This window comes from Takifugu rubripes, chromosome 11 (genome assembly GCF_901000725.2).
Source record: "Takifugu rubripes chromosome 11, fTakRub1.2, whole genome shotgun sequence".
Lineage (NCBI taxonomy): Eukaryota > Metazoa > Chordata > Actinopteri > Tetraodontiformes > Tetraodontidae > Takifugu > Takifugu rubripes.
This window is the reverse complement of record NC_042295.1, coordinates 15,110,154-15,129,358: the sequence shown is the minus strand read 5'-3', so window position 1 is coordinate 15,129,358 and position 19,205 is coordinate 15,110,154. Positions and strand designations below refer to the sequence as shown.

The 19,205-nt window shown below is 50.3% G+C and overlaps 1 protein-coding gene and 1 long non-coding RNA gene across 3 annotated transcripts in view; one reads left to right on the top strand and one right to left on the bottom strand.

The window, feature by feature from the left end:
• The first annotated feature begins 5 nt into the window (after positions 1 to 5).
• On the top strand, positions 6 to 4,434 carry LOC115251597 (uncharacterized). 2 transcript variants are annotated; one of them, XR_003890135.1, is made up of 4 exons: positions 6 to 1,435; positions 1,530 to 2,033; positions 2,131 to 2,373; positions 3,918 to 4,434. It is a non-coding gene; the product is annotated as an uncharacterized lncRNA (long non-coding RNA). The 2 variants fall into 2 exon arrangements; XR_003890136.1 differs by having other exon boundaries at positions 2,131 to 3,245.
• Positions 4,435 to 5,773: 1,339 nt separating this feature from the next.
• The window catches only part of epha4l (eph receptor A4, like), a 36,728-nt gene continuing 23,296 nt past the window's right edge, over positions 5,774 to 19,205 (bottom strand). Inside the window, exons 6-18 of the mRNA XM_003968749.3 lie at positions 17,760 to 17,884; positions 17,522 to 17,681; positions 16,947 to 17,058; positions 15,518 to 15,576; positions 14,972 to 15,085; positions 14,443 to 14,628; positions 11,573 to 11,634; positions 11,226 to 11,435; positions 10,994 to 11,143; positions 10,418 to 10,614; positions 8,789 to 8,947; positions 7,240 to 8,371; positions 5,774 to 6,999 (exon numbers count right to left, since the gene is read on the bottom strand). Of these exons, the coding sequence (XP_003968798.2) occupies positions 8,257 to 8,371; positions 8,789 to 8,947; positions 10,418 to 10,614; positions 10,994 to 11,143; positions 11,226 to 11,435; positions 11,573 to 11,634; positions 14,443 to 14,628; positions 14,972 to 15,085; positions 15,518 to 15,576; positions 16,947 to 17,058; positions 17,522 to 17,681; positions 17,760 to 17,884 (1,649 nt within the window). The 3' untranslated portion in view covers positions 5,774 to 6,999; positions 7,240 to 8,256. The remainder of the gene's footprint in view (positions 7,000 to 7,239; positions 8,372 to 8,788; positions 8,948 to 10,417; positions 10,615 to 10,993; positions 11,144 to 11,225; positions 11,436 to 11,572; positions 11,635 to 14,442; positions 14,629 to 14,971; positions 15,086 to 15,517; positions 15,577 to 16,946; positions 17,059 to 17,521; positions 17,682 to 17,759; positions 17,885 to 19,205) is intronic.

The window sequence follows — 19,205 nt, the reverse complement described above, 5'->3', positions numbered from 1 at the left end:
GACTTTTTTCTGACAACATAAAGGAAACATGCTTGTTTCACGGCTGTTTGATGGTGTTTTGTTAGCTTAGGGGTCAAACAATGTTCTTGACCCTGAAGAATCTGGTTCTTTAAGTCAAACATTCAAACAGAAGTTCTGTAGAAACTTAAATGTACGTCTGTTTGGATTCTGACTCCATTCGGATCCAGATATCGTCACGCCAGTGGAGCAGCGAAGCAAATTTGTTGGTACTTCCAGGATTTAAGGGGATCCAAGATTTCTGAACGGCTTCTTGACCCAGTTTAATTGCCAATTAATGATGGTAAGAGTTGCGTTTCCATGGTGATAGTGTAGCCATAAATTGTGCAGATAGGGCATTGACCTGCAGTAATGACAGAAGAGATACAGCAGTGACGGACATTTACAGGGAGGCTCCAAACCCTCAGGGAGAACCGGGACCGGATGGAGAAAAGTGAGAGTTGCCGACGGTGATTAGATCTTTGGAAAACGGCTCCATGTGATTTCAGGGTAAAGGTCTTTTTATGCACTTGTTGCGTGACCCCTGCTGACCCCTGGTCGATGAAGACTCTGGAGACTAGTTAGCAAAGGCAAGTATCCATCATTTAGCCACATGCTAGTGGGACAGCTCAGTCGATGGGGTCGCGCGCAGGTGAAGAACCCGGCTCCTCCCCAGGTTCTTTCGCTTTGAAGCGGTTTGAAGAGCCCTGGAGATGTTGATGCAGGATTCTGTGTGAAAGTGGGGCAGCAGCAGAGGAGCAGAGAGGCTGGAGGAGAAGAGCTGTAAATAAACACGGCACACAGACGGACCCCAGGCTGCTGCCTGCCCTGCTCATCACACCGCTTCAGGAAGCAGACTCCACTGCTGAATCAGAGCTAAAGGAGAACCACCAATATGAAGCGGGAGTAGAGCGTCCGGAAGCTTTTATGGACGAGTGTAAATATGAAACACCGACTCTCTAATCAGGGATTCAGCTGAGATGCAGCCGGTTCACAACAAACTCATAAATATGGAGTTTAGCGCTGACGATTCTCTCCCGGCCAGATCCACACTGGTGGGTGAGACCTGGAGTCTGACCCAGAGGTCAGAGGTCAGCTGTGATACACACCGACCCTGTTTGGTTGGTTCCTTCACCCTCTGCCGTGAAGGATTTGAAGCTAAGCTCAGATCGGCGTTAGCCGCGATGCTAACAGGACAGACTTTCAGAAACACGTCCCAGAGTTTCTACATTTCTGGAGGACACGAGGAACGCATTAAAGGAAGCCGACTCCAGTGAGACGGAGGAGCGTGCACATTAAAGAGGCCATTAAAAGATGCTTTATTTCAGACTCTCCCTCAGGCCAAACTCCAGCCTCAGCGGTGTTTGTTTGGGAGAAAGAGGATGCCGATCCGAACGGAATCGGGATTTAATGAAGGAAAACTTCACAATGCAGCTTTGTGAGTTATTTTTAAGCACATTTCCTATTTTTGTTTGCAATTTCCACTCTTCTTATTAATGATTATGTTGATCTTCTCCCTCGTGTGCCTTTAGCAGCCAGAGTTGCCTCGAAAACCTGTAAGAAGCCAAAGCACAGCGACGCCTTCGGCACACAGCGCTCGTTAAGCACGAGCTGCCTGGCACGGACGGCGTCCTGTCCTCACACGGGACGGCCTGTTTCATTCTATACTTGTCTCCTCACAATCTTATCAAAACATGTTGTCACAGAATCCTTCGACATGGACGCTGCTCCAATTCCGTTCCTGGACCTGCTGAAAACAGAGGATTAAGATAGTGTGGATGGAGTGTATGCACATGTGTAATGTGTCCATGGAGCGTGTGTGTGTGTGTGTGTGTGTGTGTGTGTGTGTGTGTGTGTGTGTGTGTGTGTGTGTGTGCGTGCTGCGGCCCACATGTGAGCCCTGATAGGAATCTTATTGCTGTCAACGGTCTGAAGGCCGGACAGAGAAAATCCTCCCGTCTCCTTTAATCTGCTCTCCTTTTTCTCACCGATGGGTTCAGACCAGCAGGGGACAGAGGCCAAGTGTGTTAAAGGAGGTTTTTTCTTCTTCTTCTTCATTCATTCTCTTTTCCCAACTGTAAGGAATTGTGGGGGAAATTACAGTCCCCCGTCCACGGCTCTGCTTCTCCTCAGGCGGAGCTTCTTCATCCCATTTTTCTGCAGCCTGTGTTCACCTGCACGCCGACCTTAGAGCAGATTACACTGTGGCGGCACCAAAGATGAACATGCAGCCACCTGCACGGGAGAGGAGATGGCGAGCTCCAGACTCTTCGGCTCCATTTGACATCATCCGTCAGTGAGATGAAGTGATCCGTCTGCAGCTGCTTCACCTCTCAGCGAGCACCATGTGCTTCGAGGTGCTGCCAAGTTATCGAGGTGCAACAACAGGCCTTATTTTCTCCAGCCTGTTAGCGAAAAACCGCATATTTTCTTTTCGATTTGCTTCTGACAAAGTGAAATAGCTGATTGCTTCGTGTTCGCCCCCCACGCTGGCTGATTTTCTGTCCATCCTATCTGGGATTTTGAAAGCTGCAATTGTCGCGATAACCGAGTCCGTGCCTGGTAACAATCCAGAGCCGATACCTGTGACTTCCAGAATCGGAAGCGGGTGAAGAAGAGGAGGATGTGCGTTCGCTTGATTAACCTTCGTCTCTGTGGTGGAGATGAAAGGCTAATCCTCGTCTCCCGCCAGCACACGCTCTTCCCTCCTCAACCCTCCAGCTGGTGCGTCCGTAGCAACATTCACGAGCTCGGGAACGTGGTTAGCTGCGGAGATTAGCTGTGAGCCCATGAGGTCAGAGGTCAGCCTATCAGGTGGAGCCAGCATTGTGACCGGCGCATCTGGATAAGGAGCAACTGCAATCGGTCAAGTCGATGACCTCGCTTGGCCTTCGTATGGGAAGAGGCCGCCCGGCGGCGCCCTCTGGCCCGGGGGTGAGATTAGCCTGCTGGGGCTGATAAAGCTGCACATTCTCACAACAGACCTACGGCTGCTGAGGATCCATCCTGGAAACCTTCACCCGCACGCAGCATCCGGGCAAAGATGCCTCCTGCAATTGTCCGTTTGGTGGCTGTAAATTTGAGGGGAAACACGCCAGTTTGTTTCTCTGGCAGCCATTAGTGTCAACAATAGGTTTGGCTTTCCTGGCTGTGGCTGCTGCTCAAGCACAAAATGCTCCGGTTGTTCTGGGCCTCCTGACCTTCGGACTGATATCACAGGCGTGTTTTATGAGGAGCTGAACGAGCAGGTTGGTAAACAGGGAGCGTCTCTGTGAGCCGTCGGCTCAGAGGTGAAACCTCGGCTGCTTCTCTCTTTCTTTGAGGCTTCTGTGACCGTTTCTGCCGGTTTGGCTGCATCATTCAAGCTGCACACTTTGATCAACGTAACAGGACTCAAAGATCCTCTCAGGATCCTCCTCTTTTTATCCTGACCCCTCTTTTTCTGGAGCCTGTGCAGGAACTACTGTCAACACGTTCATCAAAGCAGTTAGCAACAGCTCACAGGCCAAACGGGAAGTTTCTGTTAGCGTCCTATGCCTTTACCTTCCAATGTCAACCAATTTAAAAAAATTGACTGGAGATTAAGATGGGAAGGCTGGGAGGGCTGGTTCTGCTTCGACAGCTAAAGCCACAACGTCAGTGCCGACCCTTTATTGGCTTAGCAGAAGGGTCAGAGAGGGTCTGTTTGACTCAGAAAATTGTGTTATTGCTGCTCAGAGTTGCTGAGGTTAAGCCAGTTTGAAGGAGTGGCACTTCACCTAAAGGTTGCTTAATTAGATCAGTGTATAAAAGCCTGTCGCCCCCGTGTGTGTGTGTGTGTGTGTGTGTGTGTGTGTGTGTGTGTGTGTGTGTGTGTGTGTGTGTGTTCTGAAGTGGCTGGATTGTTGTCTCTTGACTCAGCCTCTTTGTGTGGCTTTCAGACCCTCAGCGTATTCCCAGATGGGTCTGTGCAGCAGCAGCTGCAGACGGGAAGCGTGCACGTCCAGGCCTGTGAAGTCCACTTGGCTCCAAGTGGAGCTCCAACAGTCTGAGGGCGTGACCTCGCTGACTGGACCCTGCGTCCCCAGTGGCCCCACACTGACTCTAGTGGATCAGTACCAAGCAGAAAAGATGCCATCGTCATCTTCATCGCCATCCTCAGGTCCGTCACCTCTGAGGGTTCCCAGGATCCGTGTAGGACACGGACAAAATAGTGCGGTTAAATTGGATCATCAAGAGATTAGAGGGAATATTGCAACGGTGTGGATCCTGGAGGTGTTCTGGAGGCCTGAGGTGGCTCATTTAGAGTCGTCACGTCTGCCTAAAGTAGCTTTTGCTATTTGGCTTCCTGTTGCTACTTGTTGTTGCCCAAATAAAGGATTTAAACAGACAGAAAGTGCTTTTTCTTGTTTGAGGCATTACAGTGTTGATCTGACAGACTCTGTCATGTACAGCGGGTCAGCGCTGAACAAATTGGCTTCCCCCAGATGACAAATGGTGAGGTCTTTGGTGATCCTCTGGCTTTGATTCTGCACCACAAACATTCTGATGTGTTCATATACGTCAGATGGTTTGGATTAAAAACCCGCTGCAGATATTCAAGGACCCTTGAGGATGAAATTATGACTCTAATTGCAACTTTAGTTTGGCCGGGCTTGGCTCTGCTCTCGGGGTTCCAGGGGCCTTGTGAAGAGGGAGCTCAACATTTTACAACACGTCATTTTTTTTTTAGCTTTTTCTACCATTCTTATTTGAACTGTCGGAGGGCGCAGCAGCTTATTAAACCAAAGAAAAAGAAAACAAACCCCGGCCCCTGTCAGTTGAGGGCACATTTATCAAACTGGGCCCCTGTAATCTTCTTCTGTCTCCCCACAAAGCAGGCGGACGCGCTGCCAAGGAGGCGCACTTTCCCGCTGAGGCCGATAAACATCTGCGGAGGTTTAATGTATGCAGGCCGACGCTGGCCGTGTCTCAGGAACCGTGAAAAACACGGAACGCCGACTCCAGCTTCCCACATTGTCCTCTCCTCCCCTCCGCGCTCTCCACGGCTCTTATCAAACACTGAAGACAATCAGCAGTTTATCGCGACTGGAAATGAGCGCAGGAAGCAGATGTTATTCTGATTAAACACACACACACACACACACACACACACACACACACACACAGTGGGGCAGACAAGTGGTGCTCGTTACTGCTGAAGGACAGACGGAGCAAAGTCTTTGAGGTTAAAGTCATTATATTAAGTCATGACTTGAGTGTGTGTTTAAGAGAGAAAGAGTGTGTGTGTGTGTGTGTGTGTGTGTGTGAGAGAGAGAGACTTTAACAGTGAAAATAGAAGTAGAAGAGAGGCTTTAAGTTAAGTTCCTTGGCTATTAAAAGCAATGAAATTACAGGGTAATCAATGCACTCATGGTAGTCAGGTGATCGGTTCCTCCCTTATAGGTGAGTGAATCAGTAACATCAGCGTTATAAAGTGTCCCAATGAAGTTAGAAATAATTGTGCAATAAAACAAAATTGCTAAAATACTGCAAAGTTTCTACAAGTGCATCACTTTAATCATATCATTATCATTTTAATCAATAATCATGTTCATGGGGCTTATCTGGTTTTTATCCAATCATGTCTTATTATGAATATTTAAGCTGCTTGGTCGTCTGTATGGAAGTAAAGTGAAACTCTAATATGTGGTCAAAATGCATCAGCACGACATTAAAATAATCCAATAATGCGTGCATGTGTGTGTGTGTGAGTGTGTGTGTGTGTGTGTGTGAATGACAAGCATTGCAGCCATCATCTGATTTCTACTTTATTAAGAATGCACTCTGGCACCCTTTTATTTTCTTCACTTTAGGCTATTATTTTACAAACTAGATATAAAAGGACATAAATAAATGACATAAGTTACAGGTACCTAGAGCTCCTCCATGAAAACAAAAGAAACACGCCGAAAAAACATGACTGCGTCGGAAAAAAAGGTACAAAAAAAGGAGAGAATGTTAGATCTACGTGCTAGATCCTGTGACGTCAGAAGAAACAAAGAGGAACGTGAACTCTTTTTCTTATTTTTTCTCATTTTTCAACTCATCCGACATTTAAGTAAAGACAAAAGGGTATTTTACAGTACATTCTGGTTTCTCGCTCATCCTCATCTTGTCTTGCATATCTGCAACAGGTCCTCTTTCTGTGACCCCCCCCAGGAGAACCAACGCACTGGCAGACCAGCAAAGGGCATCGAGCTGTTAAGGACGGAGGTGTTGTGGTAGGTCTGAAGCACATGAAGCCTTCAGAGACATTCACATCTGAGCAGGTTCAGCCGACCACAGCCTGGAAATGGGTCGGAGCTCTGAAAAATAACGTTTCCCTTTTGTTCCGACCCTTTTCTGAAACATTCAAACACGCGGAGAAATGGGGTCCAACATCTCCATCACTGGTCGGGTGATGCGGTGGAGAGTCGGAGCTCTCGCCCGTGTCCTCCAGATTTCTCCTTTTTAGCGTCAGCGGTCCGAGGCAGCAGAACCGACGCGTCTGCTGAGGGACCCACTCAGATGCAGAGGCAGCAAACCTCGGGGAATAAATCACTGCGTATCTGCTGCCTCCTCAACAGTGGTGAGAACACAATCGCTGAGTAACGACACACACTCGCAGACACGCACCATTCACACTCCAGGGTTTGTTAGTTTACATGCAAACAGAACCAAACGGTACAAAAAAGCCTCTGAAATCAAAGCGCGGCGTCCTCCGGAGCAGGATTTCTCTATTATATTACATTCTTCTTCTCTAGCTGATGTGGAGTAATCGTTCACAGACATCCGAGTATGTCGCTGGGCGGGCAGCTGTGGCGGCCGGCGTGTTGAGGCGGCGTGATGCAATGCGATGGCGAACGCCCCCGGGCGCTCAGAGGCGGCCTCTGTCGTCCCCTGGAGAGTCCGGGGAGAGGCGAGGGGCGAGCGGGGAGGTGGAAGACAAAGAGGAAGATGGCAGCGACGGGCGAGGATCCTTTTCATGATGGATGGCAGCAGCTGGGGGGGGGGGGGGGGGGGGGGGGGGAGAAAGAATGGGCTGCATCAGTCACGGTGGTTTTGAATGTAAACAGTTTCTGCTGCGAAGCTTCCAGGCTGAAACGGGAGCATTCAGACAGGAGGGGCCATAGGATGAGGGGGATCAGAATGTGTGTGTGTGTGTGTGTGTGTGTAACATCTTAACTTATTGACACCCATCAAAACAAACATTAATAGAATTTTAACTCGCTCAATTTTCACCTTGAAAATGTCGTTTCCCTCCTGGGCGATGGTGATCCTGGTCCCCGTCCGTCTGGCGTCCCTTCAGACTGAGCTGTTATTGTCAATAAATAAATTCCTTCATTCTCAAGTCCACGTGCAGCCAGTCCGGAGGGGTGCAGACGCTGCCCATCAGACGCTTGGAGGAAGAGTTCTACATGAGCAGAGGGCTTCGACTTAGAAGGAGTTGTGTGGAAAGACCCAAAAGTGTGTTTATCTGTGGTGTAGGAGGGCATTCAGGGGAAGACAGGGGAGTGGGAAGACTCCTCTGGAAGATCAAAAAACATTCTCAGAAACATCCTGAGGGCAACAAAGTACAGCGATCTGCGAGAAAGAGTCCAGAGCCGAGGATGAAACATCAGAAGATCCTCAGAAATAGGCCCTCCGTCCCTCCACCGCGGAGATCCACTGTTTACATTTGACAGTTGAGATCCTCCATTTTGTCTGAGAGACTTCAAACAGATCCAGCTGGGGGGGGAACAATGGTGGCCGGGGCGGCCGCGGAGTCCCAGAGATACAGTTCATGTACAACAAACACAGTCATGGGAAATTAAAAAACAGAAGAATCTGGTCCGTAGATTCCAGAGAGAAAGTTCCAGAAACAACATTCTGCCTAAAGAGGGAATAAAGGTAGGATTTCTCCTCCCGCCTCTTTGCTTTTCCTTCCAGACCCTTAAAGGCACTCCAGAAGCACTTTTCCAGCCGTTCCTCCTCCATCCAGAAATGCCGGAGACTCACGTGTTCTCCAAAACAACAAAGGGGGGCAGGTAAAGGTCTGATTACTAAAAGTGCCACTTTCATCACTTTTTTTTTTTCTTCATCAGCGTCATCTTTTCTTTTAGATCCAATTTAAGTGCACGGATGAGGTAAACTATTTCTTCATAGTTTATTGGTCTCTTTTTTTTTGTAATATTTCATCTTTATGTTAATTATTTATCCATTTAAAAAAAAAAAAAAAAGCTGCTTCCCATCCTTCTTCCCACTCGCCGCTTTGATCTCTCAGACGGGAACCATTCGGCCTTGCATCTGTTGCATTTGGGACAGCATTCCCTGGAGACTGCTCAGGATCTTGTTCTGGTGCGCTGCCGAGGAGATGCCGATGCGAGCCATGTCCCTAAACGGATGGGGGGGGGGGGGCAGAGAGAGGAGCGTGAGGAGCGGGGCAAACATAAACAGGCAGGATCCACTTGATGAATTCTACAGCGTTCCACTGGACGCCGGCCAGACACTTTAACTGCTGAATAAGGCGTTCCGTCTGCCAACGCGGCAATCTGGATGCTGTCCTTTTAATGGGCGGGAATCAAAAATGTGCAGATAACCGAGCGGGAAACGTGTAACATATTGCGCCGCGTGCTTATTGGTTTTGAAACGAAGGATAAAACTCAAGTGCTAGCACTAAATTAAATCCGTTCGCAGCTTTGAGGCGCTGCACTGCAGCTCATTTCCATCCGCGTTGAGCAGGTTCTCCTCCACTACGCATCATTCCACACATCTGGACCGCCAGAACCACTCATCCCCGGTCCTTACTCACTCTTGAGTCATGTGGACCACGGCCTCTGGACTGGTGTAGCCAGCAGCTGTAAAGTTGTCCCTGTATCTCTCCATGCCGATGGCCTGCAGCCAGTCTTCTACCGTGCCGACGGCTGATGACGCCTCTGGGCTTCCTGGTTCCAGCAGGGCAGTGTTGGGCCTGGTGGAGAGACGGAGAATTGAGTTTGTCGTTTTTTTTTTTCTCTCAGCCTCCGCAGACATGAGCTCAACAGTGTTTCGGTCTCCAGCCAGCAACCACAATGTGTTCAACTTGTGCAAACAGACAATGAAATTCACATTCTGTTTAAGTGCCCTGGAATTGAAATGTAATGTTCTACGGCCTGGAAAATGGGACGAGGAGGGATGACATATGCAGCATGTGCGATGATAGACTGCAGCCCACAAAATGGAAAATGGCCCAGGCTGCATTTCTCTTTATCTTGAAGGACTCAGCTCAGCTATGTGAGCAGGTCTTTGCAGATATTAAGTCATGTTTGCATGAGGGGTGGCTCACACCGGTGCTTAATCTTTATTCTACAGGGAGGGGGAAAGGTCTAACATGTTTGGCCCCGCCCCTTTGTGCTGCAACATCTGGCGGCGCAGCATTTACATGCAAACTGAGGTTGGGGTTGCTTTGCTCTGCTGACTCCGTCTCCCGAGCTTTCGGTGCCGTTCTCCTAAATAAAGCTGTTGAGCTGAAGAGGGCGTGGCCTGCTGTAATAGGTCAGCACCACCATAGGCGGGAGGGATTAGGCATCGGCTCCATTTTCACACTTCCACACTCGCTCTCTGCTGTTGTGAAACTGTAAAAGCTGCATGTAAAGGATGCCGTCCTGTTAATGACCCCCGAGGACTTTCCTTAACTACGTCCCAGCGTGTGTGTGTGTGTGACTAGTTAAACTGGAACAGACTCCAGTGGCCTGGCACCGACTCTGTAAACACACGCGGGTCAGTCTTAACACATTTAGTGGTTGAAGAGTAATGGAGTCAGAGCCGCAGGGTCGTGTTTGTTTTTAACACGGCGTCGCACCGTAACTCTCTCCGACAACATTCCTGAATGTACAGCGCAGCCCCTCCCATTAGGAAGGGCGACTGGGGTAGAAAAGAGATGGTGTCGAGGGCAGATAATGTTTAATGGGGGGGGCAGACGCATGTGAGAAGTTCAATATGTGGCTGCCATGTTTGCATTGTGTCACGCTTTGGCTAATGGAGCTTTTGTGGATTAAGACACAGAGGTTTTAGTCCTTTTAGTGGGGCTGCTAATGCGTAGAATCTGCCTATAATGTGGAACACTAGCCGCAGACTTTCCTGATTATCCCGCTCCGATGCAGAAATACGGCCCATTGACATTTCAGTCTGGCTCGCATCATCCTCAAAGGAAATTAAAACTGTTTTCAAAAAGTCACCGATCGGTGAAAACCCGAGTCTCCAGGTGTTCGGAATATTTACACGGAACTGCGGGCCATGAAGGAGCCTTTCGAGAAGAAATGAGCGATTGTGAGAGAACAGAAAATGTTGCGTAAGCGTGACTTTGCACCTTAATTAGACCTCAGATTGGTCCTCTGAAGTGACCGTTTTGACCCCTCAGGGGCTATTGTGCGTCCGTCTGTGGGAAAACTCCCCCTCTCACCTGACGGCGGCCTCCCCTCCGGTCCTCTTCAGCGTGTTGGGGTTGCGGATCAGCTTGTCCAGCATGTTGACGATCTGTCCGAACTTGGGCCGGTCGGCCCGTTCCCTCTGCCAGCAGTCGAGCATGAGCTGGTGCAGCGCCACGGGACAGTCCATGGGCGGCGGCAGCCGGTAGCCTTCATCGATGGCCTTGATCACCTTCACCAAATCAGGTCGTAACGAGTTAAACTCCAGCTGATTAGTCTGATGGAAGCTATTGTTTCTAATGTGATACTGATGCCACTTTTGCAACCAATTTTTACAGCCCCTTCAGTATACAAGGATGTACACAGATTACACTCATTAGTGGAAGTAGAAATGTGAATTTAATGTCTAATGAGGACAGGGAATAGTCCTGGGGTGTTCTGTCATCCCTGCAGGTAATCGGATTTTCTAACCCAGTTAAAATGATGAAGTATCCGTTGAAATTGTTTGGCAGCACAAATGCAACAGGGAATCAGTCTTTCAGCGCTCATATTCCACCTAATTCCTGCTGTGGCGTTAATATTTGTCTGCGTGTGATTAAAGTCCGACTCACATCTTGGTTACTCATGTCCCAGTATGGCCGCTCGCCGTATGACATCACCTCCCACATGACGATGCCGTAGCTCCACACGTCGCTGGCTGAGGTGAACTTCCTGTAAGCGATGGCCTCTGGGGCCGTCCAGCGGATCGGGATCTTCCCTCCCTGAAAATGAAGGACGGGACGATGAATGAAAAGGGACAGGTGAGGTGGAACAGAGGGAGCGCTGAGGCGAGCGCACGCTCACCCTGGTGGTGTAGGCGGCCTCGGGGTCGTCCTCCAGCACCCGGGACATGCCGAAGTCAGACACCTTGCACACCAGGTTGCTGTTGACCAGGATGTTCCGGGCCGCCAGGTCGCGGTGAACGTAGCTCATGTCGGAGAGGTACTTCATGCCTGACGCGATTCCCCTCAGGATGCCGACCAGCTGGATCACCGTGAAACGACCATCGTTCTTCTGCACAGATCAGAACAAACGACTGCTCGTGAGTTCCAGGGTGGCATCGCGCAGATTAGATTAGATCGGCACGCTACAGTCACATTCAACCCCCCCCCCCCCACACACACACACACACACAGAGAGGCATGACTGACCCTCAGGAATGCATCCAGCGATCCGTTTTCCATGTACTCCGTGATAATCATCACTGGCTTGCCTGGTGGGAGAGAGACAGAGAGACAGAGAGAGAGAGAAGTGAGAGAATGAAGGGCAGATGATTATGGAGGTAAACGATGCATGTCATAGCCCGACACAGCGGGGGGGGCTGTCGGAGGAATGGGGGCCTGTGTGCGTCCTTCAGCCCATCCATCTCCGTCCCGGAGTGATTCATTAGCTCAGTGTTCCACGACACCCCCGTTCGCCCCCACGCTAAAGTGTCTGTGAAACCAAAGCAGACAGCACACAAACGCTCCTGTGTTTATGCCAATATGAGCTGCTGCTGGACGTCCCATCAGTCTCACTGTCCCTCTGCCCTCGTCCTCCCCTGCCAACGCCTGACGCGTCCCTCGCCCCCCCCCCCCCCGTAGCGCTTCTCCGTGGTGTCTTTTTAAACTCCCTCTCTTTTCCCCTTGATTCCTGCCACTCCTCGCTGGCCTTTCTCACCTCACCCCTCTGTCTTCTCTCTGCCGCGTCTCCTGGGGGAGCGTCTGTCTTTATCTGAGTCTGGACAGGCGGCTGGGAGGGTGGACACTCACTGTCTGTCTTTGTCTCTCGGGGGAGGGCAGACACGAGGAAAGGAAAAGGAGGCTCACTTGTCCCAAAATCGAAGGGCAAGGTTCCGACCCGTACACACAATGCATGTGCCCACTGAACTCTTCGTCCCATTTGAAGTGCCGAAGTTAATTGGGACTTGAAAAACATCTGATGCTTGTCAGCTGACGGGTTATGAGCTGACATCTTGAAGTTGCCCCTGGCAGTGCCAAGAGCCCGTCAGTCAGGGCCGTACCCACTGCGTGATTGGCACTGCATTAATTACGGGGCGTTTCAGCGATGCCCTAAAAAGAGGAAATGGGGCTTAAGTTGGGGGCGAACGGGGGCCCTCTTTGTGTGCCATCTTTGTTCCCTTTGTTGCGCGCCTCTGCCCCTGGGGCTGCCTTTGATTGACAGCTCCCAATCAGGTCTAAGGAGCGTCTGACCTGAGACCCTAAACTCTCGCCTTCCCGGCCCCACCCTCTTCCTCCTTTTCCATTTGCATGTTAATTCCTTGTTTACTCCAAATGCCCTGCTGCCTTTGGCAATGAACTCTGGGCGAGGGCCCCCGCCGTGGGGCCCATTATCACCTGCCAGCCAAACAGGGGAAGGCAGAGGCGCAACAGGGGGGACAATACTGGCCAGACGTTTCCATAAGCCCTGGTGTCGGGGGGAACAAAGATCAGGCGCTAACGCACAGGTCTTTTTTAAATTTGCAACGTCTTATTTAACGTGAATCAGCTGTTGAATATATCACGTCGGATTTCAGGCATTAATGGAGGCTAAGGTTTAATTACAGCTGGGTATTAAGTACAGAGCCGGAGAGATGGTGGACTGCAGCCAACAGTCTGGGGAGAGGGAGGAAGATTTTTGCACATTTATGTATTTCACCGCCTATTTGGAGCTCCTCCATGATTAATAAGACTTAATTGGCTCTGTTGAACATGCAGGCAAACTGAGCGCAGACTGCAAATGCCTGCTAACTTCATCGCAGAGCGGAGTGCAACTCAAATAATGGATTTTTAATAGAATTTGCAGCCGCACTCAGTGTGAGAAGGACTCGCTTGTCCAAACCCCCGCGTCAAACGTTCAATAGTAAGACTGCGCCGAGGCGGAGAGCTAGTGGGTGATTTAGCTCACTGTTGTTCCACATCCCGTAGGTGCTGGACAGCTTGTCTGCTTCTACTCCGTCCCTCCCATAACTCTCCCTTTTCTCTCCTTTTCTCTTTTCTGGAAGCTCCACTCAATCAGAAAGTCCCTTTCCTTCCACTGGCCTGTTTTTTCTCAGCCTGTCTGGTCGTTCCCCGAGCCGAGAGCTATGATGGACGTGGTGGCTGTGCTCCTGCTACCGACGCCTAGCCTATATCTCTGCTTCTGCATAGTGCGAAACACACTCTTATCTAACCTTTAGGTTCAAACTGTCGCACTATGATGCATTAAGATGCTCCACAGACACCAGAAACAAAGGTAGACTCCACCGCACAGGCACGTCCAAATGGCCAGGAGTCCTGACAAAACACATCTAGCCTTACAAATGGTTCTAAAAGGTTTGGGGAAGCAGAGAGAGGAGTGCCACAGGCAGAGAAAGGGAGATTTGGCTGTTGTTTCACGGTCATGCAACAGCAGATAGAGGAGGGATAGGGTATCATTCCCTAACCCCAAACACATTTAGCCTGACACTATGATTAATGAGGCTGGTGCTGCGCTACAGGGCCTTTTCCTTGGACCCTGTAGACCCCCCCCTAACTACCCAGTTACCTCCAACACCACTCCCTCCTTCCTTTAAGTGCTGGGTCTTTTCCATCTGGACAGAGCCCAGCTGGGGGCAGCCATGCCGGGATGTGCCCGTAAAACATTTGTAGGTATGTAATTCAGTGATTAAGCAACTTTGTCACAAGCCAAATTTAACATCCATCAAAGGGGAAAAGTCGAGGTTTGCTTGACCCCCGTTAGTTTCCCAAACAGCTTTTTGGAAACCCAACTCTCTGCCTTTTGGCTCTGTTCCTGGTTTCCAGGGAGCGGAGGGAAATGTTTAAAACATTAGCCACAAAGTCACAAAATATCAGCAAAGGCAATAGCGTCATGCTAAAAGATCGGTGGGGACGGGTCCCTGTGGTACATAAACAAACTACATGCTCGCTGCCCCACAAGTGGTCCCACGTCTCCACTGGATCCCACATATGGAAACACACGTACGGCACATGAGGGGTGTCAAGCAGCAGCCAAAAGTCTCTCTAACGACACGGAAAAATGACTTCAGGAAAAGAAAACCTACATTTGGTGACCACGCCCTCCAGGTGAATGATGTTTGGATGGTCGAACTGGCCCATGATGCTGGCCTCGGACAGGAAGTCCCGCCTCTGTTTGTCGGTGTAGCCGGCCTTGAGGGTCTTGATGGCCACGCAGATCTCCCGCTTGCCCGGCATCTTCAGGCGGCCGCTGCACACCTCGCCGAACTCGCCTGCAACCATAGTTTCACAACAGCGTCAAGGGTGCGGCAGACGACGGCGTGAGTAGAAGGGGTTGGATTTAAACATCGATCATGGTCCTTTACCCCCCCCCCCCCGCAGGCACTGGAGCAGCGCTAATGGGGAAATGGACATATTGATTCTTTCTCTTTATTATTTTGTCATTGTTTGACTTTTCTCAGGGTGCAGTAGCGACACACATGACTCCTTTGGCTGGATTTTACTTCTCCACAAGGGCTTTTTCCAGGAGAAGAACAAACTTTAGCTTTTCTTTTCTGCGGGAGCCTACAAAGATTATTCTGCTTGGACTGAGGAGAAAGGGGGAACGTTCCTCACCGATTCCGATCACTTTCTCGATCTTGATACAGGAGGCGTCGATCTCTTTGGCAAACTCTCGGACGGCCTGGTTGGGGTCCTCGTAGGTAAAGGGGTCGACATATATTCTCACACCTGAGGGCAGAGTTTAGAGAAGAGGAATTGAGGCAAAAAATCCAACAATAAGGAGAAAGAGGTGAAACTCCGCTCCATCTGGTCTTGATTTCCATGGTGCTGCGGGCTACACCTCCGTCCTCAGCACAGCCCCCCCTTCCTTCCCCTCTCTTTATACTCTAACTCCTCTCTTTTCATGTCATTCCAACGAAGACGGACCTCGTTAGCTTGAACTTTTCTGCAAGACGCAAATAAGAAGGCACGACTTGATAATGAGGTGTTTGGAGCGCGTCAGAACGCCAGTCGATTCACTCCGAAACATTTGGGTTTTTTCTTCCCTCCCTCCATTTTATGGGCTTCATTTGTGGTTTCGAGCGTGTCTAGATGAACACACCTGACAGCGCTAATGCTTTTCTATTAAAGGCGGCGGCGGCGGAGTGTTGACAGCGGTACCTTGATGCAAATGCTTCTCCTCGTCAGAGTCCTGCTTGGCCTTGCTGTACTTGCTCCTCCTGGAAGGAGAAAGGAGCACAAACATCAGATCTACAGCTCACAATTGTCTTCAAACGTCAACAGGAGGCATGGACACATCAACGGCATGAGCGCTAATTAGCAGGCTAGCTCCTGATTAAAATTCAAAGGAATATTCAATGAGCCACTTCAGTTAAATCATGTGAAGTAGCAGGAATCTCATTGACTACTGATAAGATATAAATGTTGATGATGATTAATAAGGGAATTATTAATAATGGGAGCTTGGTCTCCAAGTGATTGTGTAACACGTTGAGGAAATTTTTAAAAGAATTTGAGGGGGATAAAGAATCTTGTAGGACACCACAGCAGCCAGTCGATCCCTGAGAAGATGCACTTAAATCCCCAGGCTGGGTCAGCGGTGGAAATGGGCAGATTGCCCCCCTCCCTGGCTGGGCAGAGCTCGTAAACCTCGGTGTGAGTGTCGCCCCCAGCCTGCCGGGGCGACTTCAGGACAGTGGCGACAGCACAGTGGCCTTCATATGCATATAAAAAGGCAGAGACAGCCACCTGCTCGGCTGAGGACGGCCGCAATCAGGGTGAAGCAGACGCACCCACGTGCACGCACGTGCACGCACGTACACGCGCGACCTCCTCCACTCAATATCAACATCAATACACACATGCAAATTTGGACTGTGAGCTCCAAATACACAGGCTCACTACTACTGATAATTGTCCGATTAAATTACAACTAAGAATCGAACCTTCCACGTATTAAATATGCTATTTCTGACTGTGCTACGATAATAGTGAATGTGTGCTCTTCCCCAGCACATATAAGCAGAGGGGAGTGTGGTTAACAACACCCTGAGGTGCAGCTGCCCCATCTGCATGTAATCCCATCTGTGTGACGGCGCTTTGTCCCGCTCCCTGGTTAACACCCTGAGATTGGGTCAGAGCAAATCCACCTGATGCCTCTCGGCCCGGCGCTCCGGCGCTCCGCTCTATCTCCGGCTCCTCGCCGCCTGCTTATCTCATTGTTCACCATCCCTGTCTCCCCCCTTTCTCTTCACCGCGGTCAGCAAGGTGCAGCAGGAGAAAATAACTCCTGGCCCAGATTACAACTGAGACAAAGGAGGGGGGGGGGGGGCGGGGTGGGTGATGAGCGGAGATGGATGTGAGGGGGGGGGGGGCAGGGAGCCAGGGGTCGCTGATTGCATCTTTTTGGCTGTCGCGGCTGCCAGTCACGTCTCCGGTGCAGCAAGTCATCATCCCCATCTGGGGGAGCCGGTTTCAATGTGACTCAGCGTGCACGTGTGACAGCTAGTTTTCCTGCTCTCTGAGCAAGACATCCCTTTTCTGGGGGGGGGGGGTTAAGAGGGGGAAGATGGAGGAAGATGAGGCTCACCTGCGGCTGATGACGAAGGCGCTGATGAGGATGATGAGGAGGACCACGCTGCCCACCACTGACACCAGCAACACGGTGGAGTTGGCTCCGTCACCGATAATGGGCGCAGGTACTGGGGGGGGCAAGAAATGGGGAGGAAGGTGAGTTAGCATAAGTGACTGAAGCTACCACACACACCCGTCTTCCCACGCCAGAGAACGGGGACTCGTTAGCATGCGCTGCTGCAGCATCTGCATCACAAAGGAACATCTGGCCGTGGAGGGCTTCCCTGTAACCTGCCTCAGACTCCCCGTGTACAAAATAACCACGGGGGAAATGAGATATCCAGGAGAGGCTTTTGTCTGAGCGATGACCCATCGGCAGGATTCAGAGGTTTCCACTGGAAGCATTTTCAAATGTCCAGCCAGGTGCCGCGGCGCCGTCCTTTCATCTTTTATTGACAACGGTTGTTTTTGATGAACGGCGCCGCGGTAAAAAGAGACAAGCGGATAAAATATGCTGCCACTCGCTGCCATTTTCCCTGAAATGAACACGCAGGAGCTGCCTCAAAGCCTCCAAGATCTGCTCGAGCTCACCAGAGTTGGTCATGACCTCAAACGGGCCGCTAAACTCCCCGTAGCTGGCCGCCGTGCGAGCACGCACGTGGAAGACGTAGGAAGTGAGGGGGGTTAGACCTTTGATGTCGGTGCTCCTGGATGAGGTTTTTATGATTCTGTAGCTTCTCTCATTCTGGTCCTGGGGACAGCAGAAGACGTTAGTGGTCACTGGGGTTTCTATGCACCAACAGCAGCGGCGCCTCAACGAAGCCCTCACCTTCTCGTAGTACTTGACCTCGTACTCCAGAATGACCCCGTTGGCTCTGTCCGGGGGCTGCCAGGCCAGTGAGATGGTGTGCCTGGTGATATCCTTCGCCTGGATGGAAGTCACCGGTGAGGGGGCTGGAGAAATAATGGGAAAAATAGAAAAATAAAGCAACATTTTTCCCTGGAGTCGCCTCCTAAATCCCCTACAAACAGAGGCCTGGGCCACCAAGCAATCGCCTGTTTTCCATGAATCGCGGTCTTAAAGCCGGGTGTTGTATGCACCCACACGTGCCTCGTGTGTGTGGCACTGGTCTATTTCTAAAGGAGCGGCGGGCATCAATAAACCCTCCAGTTTCCCCTGGCTGGTGCGAGCATTGAGCTCTATTTCTATGAGCTAGCAGAATAATATTTAACTTGCTTTTCTCCAGGTCACCCTGGGAAACATTCTGCAAAATCTGAGCCATAAAACTCCAAATTAGCTCGACACCTTTTTTTTTTTTTCCCGACTAGCAAGACAGGAAATCAATTGGTTTTCATTAAAGCTACAGTGAACGATCTTATCTGAAGCCAATCCAGCTGCAGCTGATAATGAGAGCGTATTTCAAGCAGCCTCGCTATCTGCGTTCAGACGCCTTCTCCGTGTGAAGGTTAAAGCACAGATAATGGCTCGTACTCGACCCCCCCAGTGCGTCACTGCTGCACAAATCATACCTCTATCTTCAGGGACTGTGACAATGCTAAAATTGGGTCATACGCGCTCTTAATGTCAGAGAGGAGACGGCGTTTTAACTGAAAAATGCTCCTGTTCAGACGCTTTTATTGGATATAAAGGACGGCTGGAGTTATAGAGCGAGGAACAATGGAGTCACACAGGGTGCCCTCTCACAACCAGACTGGGTTATTGTACCTGTTCACCACAGGGATGAGGGGCCAACACGCACGCACATGCAAGCTAGTCCTCTCCCAACTGCTGAATCTTTGACCTCGGTGATACTGTAACCTTACTCCTTCAAGAACATCTGCCTTTTAAAAAATCACAGTTGGATGATTAATGAGGGGTCCACAGTCCGCTGATTACGATCAGATTATCTATGACATTATATACATTCCCATCACTTTGACCATGGGCTCCAGGGAGAATAGCATCTGAGCTAACGCTAACAAAACCCAGGCTTTTAGTCGGGGAGTTCAAACGGGCCTGGAATTCGGTGGCAGATTGAGTTTCAGCGGGGTGAAAAAGCGACAGGAGATGGTCGGTTGTGACGGGTGGGGGTTGAGATGGAGATGGATATGGAGAGGTATGGGATTGCAGACATCTCTGGGTAAATAGATTAACCCAAGGTTGTGTAATCCTGTTGGCCTAATGTGTTGTGTCTCCCTTAAACAATTAGATGACGGCCATTTGTATCCCTCCCGATCAATCTTCCCCACCAGCACCAGCCAATTTGAAGGCCCT